Source organism: Phaethon lepturus, unplaced genomic scaffold (genome assembly GCF_000687285.1).
Source record: "Phaethon lepturus isolate BGI_N335 unplaced genomic scaffold, ASM68728v1 scaffold7750, whole genome shotgun sequence".
NCBI lineage: Eukaryota > Metazoa > Chordata > Aves > Phaethontiformes > Phaethontidae > Phaethon > Phaethon lepturus.
Window position 1 is genome coordinate 146,480 of NW_010509763.1, and position 10,832 is coordinate 157,311.

At 46.2% G+C, this 10,832-nt stretch overlaps 1 protein-coding gene across 1 annotated transcript in view; it reads right to left on the reverse strand.

Annotated features, from left to right (window-relative positions):
- The window catches only part of CACNA1I (calcium channel, voltage-dependent, T type, alpha 1I subunit), a gene marked incomplete at its 3' end in the record, with an annotated part of 154,634 nt that extends 146,473 nt beyond the window's left edge, over positions 1-8,161 (reverse strand). Inside the window, exon 1 of the mRNA XM_010284255.1 lies at positions 8,067-8,161. Within this exon, the coding sequence (XP_010282557.1) occupies positions 8,067-8,080 (14 nt within the window). The remainder of the gene's footprint in view (positions 1-8,066) is intronic.
- Between the last annotated feature and the right edge of the window lie 2,671 nt (positions 8,162-10,832).

Here is a 10,832-nt window from a genome sequence, read left to right on the forward strand (position 1 = left end):
TGCAGAGGGATGGGGAGGTCCCCCAATGCAGGCACTGCTACCATCCCTGCATTCAGCTGAGCACATCATCCCTCTCCTCTGGCCTTTCACTACCAGGTACCCCCCAGTCTGACACAAACCACACTGTTTGCACTGGATAGTGCTGTATTGTATGGCAAGACAAGACCAATCTTCCCAACCTAGTCTGAAGAGCAATAGCTGGTGCAAATAGGTCTGTTTTAACTAGGTATAGCAGAACAACACTGATTTACACCAGACAGTGATGCGAGTTTCATCCTTTGCTCTCTCCCACCTGCTTCCCCACAGCTTCCACATTCATTGACCAGAAATCCAGGGACAACATTGAGATACCTCATAAAAAGGTGTTGCCATAAGAGTCCTAGCCCCACTCTCCTGAAGCATCGGGGCACAGAGCATTAGCAGATCTTTTATTGCTTTTGGCACATATTGGGGAAACAGGGCTGTACAACATACACACAGCAAAAAAATACCTCTCCTGAACTAGTCTCCTCTCGGTATTTTGCAGTTAGCCCTTCCCCCAACAGTATGACTCTATTCTTCAGTAACAAGGAAAAGAGCTTTGCATGAAGACAGTAGGTATACACTAAGAATTTTTTTAGACTCCATGGACATTAAAGCTTCAGACAGTCAGAAGCTTTGTTTGGTTTTGTTTGTGCTGTTGTCCAGCTTCATTTCCAAACCATGGTCTTTGACTTCTCACTATAAAAACCTCCAGAGAATAAGCTAAAGGGATGGGAGGCAGTGAGATATCCTGTCTCAGCATTTGTGCTTAGATACACAGGGCCAGCTTGCAAGCCAGCCAAATTTAGACCTCATCCCTTTATATCTGCCCACTTGCCTGGAATTGCGTGCATCTTGCATACATGCAACACAGCCTGTTTCTTACCGACTGGAAGCATGCAAATCCCCTTCAAACATATCCATCCCTTGTGTGCTACTAACAGCAATGCGCAAGTTTAAATTCCATTTACACCATATCTGACTGTGCAAATTATCCCTCTAAACTTCCTATCATCTTGCACATCAAACAACCCACACTAATGACACTCCCTTATCACTAGTTTTGCAGAAGCAGTTTCGTTCCCAACTACTTGCGCAGGTCCTGAGCACTATCATGCTACCTGCCTCTGCCTACCAACCACGACCGGGAAACAGGGTTTCTATCCCAGGAAAGAAGCTGGATTTTACAGAACTACTTTCCCCCCTCCAATCCAGAGTCCAGATGGACAGTGTGCCTTCCCCTCCCACAAAACTAAGATTGCCAAATGTTGCATATTGGAAACAATAAAATGTTAAGGCTGTACCATTTCCAAAATTAAACCTGCTCCCTGCCTTCCCCTTTGCCTCCCTCTATAGCATCCAGGGAACCAAACAGCACAGCAATCCTAAGGGCAGCCCAGGATGCTAGCCAGCAATCCCTGCAGCCCACTATCCAGAAACTCCCTCTTTAGTACAGAAGGAAAAATAGGCACCTTCAGAGAGCAACTTTGCCCTCTGAAGTGGGGGGGGGGGGGTGGGGGGTGGGGGGGGGGGGGGGGGGTGTAAGTTAAGCGTGCCAAATTTCCTGTTACAGATGGCAGTCTGTCAAATATCTACAGAAAGAGCCTGGATCCCTGGTTTTCAGGCAGGTAAAGTTAGATGGGGTAAAGTCCAGTCAGCTTCCTAAGAGGAGAAATAACAGGGAACTTAAGGGTAAGTCCGCAAGCATAGGAAACAACTGCTTTTAACGCTCATATTGATAACACAGAAGGGGAGAAGAGTAGTTGAGGATAGATTGTTCCTGGGGAGACGGTAGTGTTGGCCCAGTGCATACATTGCCTTCAAATATTAATCAAGTTTATGGACAATTTGCTTATTAAAAGTCACCCTTATTTGCTAATAGTAAATTTCATTCCACCAGTAGGAAGCTTGGCAGAGTGGCATAAAAACCAGCAGGATCCAAAGCAGGTTTGCCCTCTTTTAAAGCTTGAAAAGCATTCGGCATGTACCCAGGGCAGCACCGATCCCACTGACACCACGGGTCCGCTGGAGAGTTCTAGATCAGCTCACTTTCCCATGCTACAGGAGCAACTGCAAAGTTGCTCTAGCACACTATGGAGTGCAGAGAGGTTAGACAACCTCTTGCAGGGAAAAAAAAAAAATCATCTTACACTTGTTGGATCTTGGATATACAGATGTATCTGTTGGCTGGAACGAGGTCTACAGAGCCGTGTAATCAATAGAAATCAATCCATTCCAAGGGCACAGCAGAAACATTTGCCCGATTACCTAGAACAATACAAAGCTATCACAAGTCCTCAAATGAGTGCCAGACTCTTCACCTGTCTTCTGAGCTAGATTTGCAGAGAGACAGGAGAGATCTGTCTTTAAAATTAAGAAGCAGGTATATACATTTTAGTCTTTTCCAGGTATGCCCATAAAAGCTGATACTGCTGACCCCAAGAATGGAAAGCCATGATCTCTAGGTCCTCAAGAATGATGGATGCTGCTTAAAATTCATAAGCCACTCAATTTTTGATGTATTATTATACCCTCTGGTTACTTTTCCAAGCTTTTCTCTACCTACTAGAGAGGCAGGACCCTTTTTTTATTTATAAACATACAGATAAATAAATGTACACACATAAAAAGAAAAGTAAAAGTAATCAGAGGATTACAGGAGCTCAGGCCTTTAAGGCAACATCAACTATTACAAGACTTGCAATGAATCTGCAGCTCATGCTTGCTTGTTAATTAACTACATCCAGCTGTTATGAAGACTGCATCCAGGGTTTAACAGTACACAAGGCAACATGTTAAGGCAGAAACAAGTACAACATACTACAGAATCTACACATAAAGTTTCACTCACACAAAAACAAATTGCCTGAACTGATAATTGACTAGGGTGTTTGTGCTGATTTTGGCTGGGATGGTTAGTTTTCTTCACAGAAACTAGTATGAGGATGTGTTTTGGATTTGTTCTGAAAACAGTGTTGATAATACAGGCATGTTTTCATTATTGCTGAGCAGCGCTTACACAGAGCCAAGGCCTTTTCTGCTTCTCACACCACCCCACCAGCGAGTAGGCTCAGGATGCATAAGAAGTTGGGAGGGGACACAGCTGGGACAGCTGACCCCAACTGACCAAAGGGATATTGCATACCATACGACATCATGCTCAGCAATGCAAAGCTGGGGGAAGAAGAAAGAAGGGGGAACGTTGGAGTTATGGCGTTTTCCCAAGTAACCATTACGCAGGATGGAGCCCTGCTTTCCTGGAGATGGCTAAACACCTGCCTACTGATGGGAAGTGGTGAATGAATTCCTTGTTCCACTTTGCTTGCGAGCATGGCTTTTGTTTTACCTTTTAAACTGTCTTTGTATCAACCCACAAGATTTTTCACTTTTACTCTCCTGATTCTCTCCCCCATCCCACTGGGGGGAGTGAGCGAGCAGCTGTGTGGTGCTTAGTTGCCAGCTGGGGTTAAGCCACAACAGTGCTATATGTAACACAACTATTCACCCAAAACTTATTAATGAGCAAAAGATTTGTCGGTCCCTTGGCCACATGTGTCACCTGAAAAGCAGTGGTTTGGGCAGCACAGGATCCCTGTGCACCACGCCATCACCTGCTCAGTGTCACCAAGTTCCAATCACCAATCCACACGCACATCATTCTCTTTGATCCTCCAGTGTTTGATTCTCCACTTCGCTCCCATAGGGCAATGCCAGCATGAAACATCACTATTACCATCAACAACCATCCTATACTCAGTTGGCTCATACAGAAAGGATATCTGTGGCACCAGGCAGGGAGGAGGTAGGGAATAAATCTGTAGGTTTTCCCAGTTCCCCAGCAATATGCCCAAGCCCAGTCCTGTTTCCTTGTGCACCAAGCACATAGCCCAAGCCAAAACAGCTGCCAGAACAAGTTACAGGAAAGGTACCCCCAGAAACGTGGTAGGACCTGTAGGGACAGGTACAACAGCAAATGCCCTCCTTGGAGGATCTTTATAGCTAATGAGCTACAAGACAGCTTCTCAGTATACACAAGCAGTCATACCAGCTTTGAGAAGCCACCCTGCTCTATACCCTATAAAACACAGATCCCGGTACTAAAAATTAAGTGCATATATAAGCTTTTGCACAACAGGGACCAGACCCGCTGCTCCTACACCACTGAAATCAACTGGAAACGTAACACTTTGCTGCCTGAGAGCAACACAGAAGCCCAAAGGGGTAACACACTTTACAAATGAGGGAAGGGGGCTGGTATATAGCAAGAAAATGACGGAGCAGTGAACTGCAGAGCCTATCTCGTTACTGCTACAGTTTTAGCATTGATTTTTTTAATGGCACACTTCACTCTTGCTCTCGCTGTCATGTCAATATTATAGATACAACAGCAAAGGGAGGTCCAGGCCTCCTGGAAAGGGTTTCTTTTAAAGAAAGGCTCAAAGGACAAACCAAATCTATTGTGCTGGACCCTAGGGATGGATGAAGTGTAAAGTCTTTATGGAATCCCAAGGAGTCAAACAGCGATGCAGACATCCAGGCATCTCTCTCATAATCTTCTCATAATTTACAAATGGATCCTGATGCACTTTGCAAGGCACCATGTGGCATGGCCTTTATTTAGTACCAAACATTTTATAAATTCATAAGATGAATACTACACAGTTGTTTTAGAAACACATTTTCACACTTTTCACCCTATTTCCCCTCTAAGCTTGACTTGAAATCCTATATAACATGGAGTTCAGGTTTTAGAAAAGGAAAAAACTCTTACAGCCTAATAACTATATCTCAGATATTGACTGTGTTAACATTGCAACTGCCACAGCCCCATAGTCTGCAACTCAGAACAACCAGCCTTGTGCCTGTTCATCGAAACAGAAAACAGAAATCGACCTAAACAAACTGTTAGGTTACCAGGCATGTTGCTCATGTATTGCATCACACCAGACTCCTTTCAGATGGGCACACTTACCACGAGCCCAGCCATACTCCAGGTGTGCATTGCATACCCAGCTGATTACACAGCAGTTACCTGTATCTAACAAGGTTAATCAGGATTTAAAAAAAAAAAAAAAAACTGCTTACCAATAAGCTAGGGCAATTCAAGCATTCATTCACACTGTATGTACAGCCACCCCAGAAACGTGCTATCACGTAACTTCAAAGCATCAGGCTCCTTTGCACCATATAGCATGATGGCAAAAGCACAGTAAATGCTCTCTTTGGGGGACAAACACCACAAGTTTCACACAGAACATAGTCCTTATCTTAAAAGGGGAGTTTGGGTGTTCAATACATGCAGTAACAGCATCAGACACGCAACCACAAGTTAATTTAAAGCAGGGATATAAGTGGTTCTTTCTCCTCTTACTGCACTGCAGCAAAGGAACATGGCAGTTGTTTGATAGCACATAACAAAATTGCAGGGCTGCTCATGGAAGGAAAAATAATCTTCAGGGGAGGGGGATTTAAGTAGGTAGAATGCAATTACCTAAATTGAAATCTGGCGGTTAATGACCTTGTGCTTACAAAAATTGCTACATAGTCCTCAACGATCAGAACTTCCATTTTAAGTCTCATTGACAGTACTTCCATAAAAATAATCATGAAGCTCTGGCCTACTAGAAAGTCAATGAATAGATTAACAGGCTTTTAATTAACGCCCCATCTTTTTTGCTGAGTCTTCAGGAAAGGCCAGGTGTTGCCCTGTGACAGTGACTCAGCCTGCCCCGCTTGGCACCAACACACTGGAGACCCAATAGCCCAATAAAACAGGGATGAAAAAACTTCAGACAAGCAAGCAAGCATATAAATTATTAGAAGACATGATTTGACTTTCGTAGAAGCATCACTTACAACGGGGTTCATTCCAAGCCAGGGATGAGACTACAGTGAATGATCTGCCACCAGGCCATGGAACTGTACCATTTCTATGGTGCTATCAAATAAAAAAAAAAAGTGTGATGCCAAGAACATATGATTACCTGCAAGAAATCTGCAGGGTGCAAGAACAATAGCTCATTTGAAAAGTTATGAGAACTACTTACTGCATGATCCATTCAAAAATCAAGACCTCAGGGGTGAAGGGGAATCAAAGGAGGACCCAAATCCTTTCCACTCAGTCTCTGCTTTTCAAATAGTCTCCTAACTTCACACAGCTGAGCTGAAATCACAGGTCTGAAATAACCCTTTCAAAAGGTTTCCAGCAGCCCCACCATTGTCCTTCACCCACCATGTCACATGTAGCCAGATATAATGTCATCAACAAGTGTTTGCATGAGGCTTTTTCCTTCCTTTCTTCTAAAGCTTCTACTATGAAGAAGTCCATTTCAGAGTCAAATACCACACAAGTCCAAGGGTTAAAACAAAAGTAACATTTCAACACTAAGATGGACATATAGTGCCAAACTCGTTGAATAACACAGCTCTAATACCTTAAAACAAACTCCTTGCTATGTACAAAACTGGAGGGACTGTTCCAACTGACTTCTTAGCCAAAAATAGAGACAGGCTCTTCTCTTCTTCCACCCACAATCTCCTTCCCCCATTCAAGAGCAAATCTTCATCCCAACACCAGGCTATTACTCATTTTCTGAATCCAGCCTTTGCACTGAGACACAAATCTTTCATGCTTTACTCTGCGCCCATCACATGGGACAAGATTCACAGGACATAATAGCCAGTGCAGACTCACAGTGGTTGAAAAGCAATGCATAATTCAATGTGAAGTTTTAAAATTTTACAGAGCAGCCAGTAGAAAGGAAAGCAGAAAACCTAAACCTCCAACAAGTTCTCAGTCATAACCTGTGCTCAAGACCACAACACCTTTTTAAGAGCTCAAACCTGAAACCCAAACTTTTTCCTACATTTGAAATTGAAACAAATCTCCAGATTCATCAGCCGCCTAAGGTCATCTGTTATTGCTGACAGCACCTCAAGGCTTCACCCAGGGTTTGGCTCTTGAAGCTGAAAAGGCTCTTAGGAACATTTTGTGAGCCTCTGCTGTGTGCTCAGATTTAATCTAGAAGACAATGCCCCAAAACCATAACAAGCATCCTTACAGATAATACCCACCTAACTAGGAACTAAGAAACTTCCATGTAGAAAGTGCCATCACTTGAGATTTTTGGCCAGAAAAAAGTTCAAGCAAAACTTTAGACCAACCTCTTCAATGATTCATCACTTCCTCCCCTTCTGAAGGGTCCCCCAGTGTGAAGAAGAGCAAATACCCTCCACCTGTTTTTTGTATTGCATCAAGCTCAAGAGCCACAGAGGCTGTTTACTTCCTAGCAGCCTCAGTGCTAATGTGTTGTGCAGGTGGTCAACATTTGCACTGGTGGGTTGCAGGGGCCTCCTTGCAATCAAGGCACTGAGTGTGAACAGTGACATACACGTGTGATTGCTGACCTCCGGTGCAAAGGAAGGTTGTGCTCACGTCCTCGAGGTCTTCCCAGGGCATATGAGGCTCAGCATCAAACTCTGAACAGGTTTTCCCATTCATTTCTGCCTAGGCATCGTGGCAAGACATCAGAAGGACAGTGACATGTACATGCTGAAAGGCAAGTGGTCACCTAGGTATCCTTGCAGTCAAGATCCAGGAGTGGTGGTTCCCTCACCAAAGGCAAGATGAGCTCTCACTAAAGCCTGTACGCTCAGAGGGAGAAGACAGCTCTGCCATTTGTGGCAGCCTGCTGACAAGCTCCTGGGCTAGCAATTCCCACTCTGTCCCAGGGCGGAGGCTAAAAGGGAACCGTGAAGGGGTAGAACAGGCATTTCTAAAATACCTCTCCTCACCCATCCCCCTGTGATTGTGGCTGTCAGCAACTCTCTCTGAAGTCCCCTCTTTCATAATCAGCTTCTTTTGATCACACACTGAAACCACTGAGGTTCTGTTTAAACACAGGCAAGGAACAAGGCAGGTCATTAAATATGTAGGAAATGTCATTCCTTACCTCCTAGGCACTGCAGGAGGGCAGGGAGAGGGAGGGATGGGGCAGGAGGAAGCAAGAGGCAGGGAGGCAGAAGGGGCAGCTCAGAAAGGATATGGGTTGCACACCATTTTGATGCACCAGTTCCGCGGGCTGGTGGTCTGTTTCAAGCAGAAGAAGACAACGGGGGCCAAGTCGGGGTAGGGGACATCAGGGTCCGGTGGGGATGTGACTTCCGCATCCTCACCCAGCTCTGGGGAGGATGGTGGCTGTTCTGGCGGCGTTTGCTGCTCCGAGACACCCAGATCCACAGGCTCCAGCGGGCAGATGGCAGAGGCATGAGGGGGCTGCGAGCCCACGGGCCAGGTGGAGGGAGGCTGGGGGACGTACTCTGCCATGCCAGCCGCAAGCGAGAACCCCTGGAAAGGAGGGGAGAAAGATAAATTAAAGCCACATGAGGAATCAGCAGCATGAGCACAGCACACCTGTGCTCTCCTGGCGAGTTCAGAGCAGGGGAGAGCTGTGGGACTGACAACTCTGACAAATGGTAAACTGCAGTCACACTTCGTGCTGAAGCAATTTTAAGCAAAACTCTTTTCTGCCGGTCCCTCTCCCCACCAAGACTCTTCTGGCTAGTCCTCTCCATGACTATTTAAATCATCCCTGTAGCCCCTGAGACACCCTGGCACAGTGCTGCACCATCGCAGGTGATGGTGCCAACTCTTCTGGAGCCAGCCTGAGCACCTTAACGGAGCAGTGTGCTTTGGAGCAGCATGGACCTATCCTGACACAACACAGTCACCCTGCCTTCAGTCCTTCACGCAGTCCTGCCAACCCCAGGTTCAACTCTGCTGCCCCAGGCATGCCCTCTCCCACCCAGGGACACGCTGCACTGGCCTCACACCACACCAGTTGTTGGGCAGGCTCCTTCAGACCAACACTGGCAAATGCACGTCAAACCCATACAGAACAGTCACCCATTCAAACAGGGAGCTGTAACGCAAACTCAAAGTGGGATTAAATATTAAGCACCCTTTACTGGAGATTTTAGAGCTCTCCTTTGCCAGGGCAGTGGAAGTACTGTGAAGACAGGTTGCAAAAGTTATTCCACTAAGTAGAATGGTGAGAGAGTGTGGGTAGGAAGAGCAGAAGAACAGGTCTCACACTCAGTGGCACCTGGGTACTGCAGAGCACCATGCTGCTGCTAAAGAACATCACTTTGCTGGCTGGGTGCTCTTAACAGCAGCCTTGGTCTAAGAAAATGCAAAGCCAAATGTTGTCCATTAAACAGCACAGTGGAAGTGGCTTGTCCAAGTGAGGGGAATGAAATGAACTCCAAGGCCTGGCTTTGGTGGATGATAACAGTGACATTTTTAGGAAAGAGAGCTTGCCCAAGGAATGCCTGATGGTGGTCTGATAGGCAATTTCCTCTCTTCACCTTGTTGGCACGCTCAAGCATCTGCAGTGCCCATGCTACCAGTACAGGTTTAAAAGCAACACAAGAGCCCTCAGACACACCACAATACAGAAAGGTCTGATCAGCAGCAGGAAAGGATCTGTCTTTCACCAAGATCCATGGCACAGACCTTGTCTCCTGGCACCCTGGCCATAAGTTACCCTCTCAGACACTCAGCTCAATCCCCTTCACTGTAGCACCACACAGCCCATGCACATCTCTGCTGACACTGCTCTTGCCTCGGCATGCTGCACTCTTGATGTTTCAGCCCGAGACCCCTTTGATGTCCACACTGCTGGATCCAAGATCTCCAATGCTCTCTGCAGCATTCATCTCCTGGGTCCAGCCAACCTTTTGACCTTGGGCTGCAGTCCATTTTTATCCCTGGTTAAGACCCTGCAAGCTCTGCCTACCCACCCTGTTCTCTCAGCCCTCTGCTTCCAACATGCACTTTGATCCAAAGCTTTGCTTGTTCTTCGCGGCTTGGTATTTGTCAGAACAAAGAGCAGCAAGCGCAGAGGTTTAGAAAGCAGACATAGTGTCCCTTAGGGGATAGCACGGAGACTCTTTGAATTCATTACCTGCAGCTATTGGAAAGAAACAGGTATTGTGTCTCCTGACTGGCTTTGGGATGTGGTTCTTAATTTTTTAACCCCTGTGACAAAAGTGCTAGCACATCCTTCCCACCATCCAGCACCTCCGTTTTCACTTTCACCAGATTTTTAACTCTGAGCACCTAAGCAACTCCTTGTACCACCTTTGCCTTTCCCTATTCCCACCATTGCCTGCTCTGAGCTGGCTCCCTTGCAGGCTATTAAGATGCTGTGGATGAGCCCAGCTTCTTTCCCATTAACAACACGGAGGAGAAAGGTTAGCAGGGACAGCCAGGAGGAATGACTTATTATGGTGCTCAGAGCATCCATGCTGACGAGGGTATGACAATTCCAAACTGCGATGCAGAAAGCTTCACAATTAACAATAAAACTGAGCAAAGGAATGGGAGAAACAATCTAATCAGCATTTCCTTGCTTTCCCTCCAAGCAAACTTCCAGGGCCTCTTCTCCATCTCATCACTGCCAGGTGCAGATGGGACTTTGGGATGCAGCTCTGCCCATGTCAAACATGAGTGCAGAAATCAGGTAGTGGCTGCATCAGGGGCAGTTTATCGCTCCAATTTGTGCAGTCCAGAGTGACTCATTAGAGGTCATACAGACACAGAGCCAGGTGAACCCCTTTGGGAGACCTGAAGCTAAATACAGCCCTTGAATGACAGCTGCCCCACTGGAGGTATGAGTAATACCCCTCTCCTTCTTGAGATCAAGTCGTACTCCACCACCCAAACCAGCCCCAAGGCTGTGATCACGGTGTATTTCCTACATTAAGCAGGATTAATATGCCGTGTCAAAAGAAGGAGAGGGGAAGCCCAA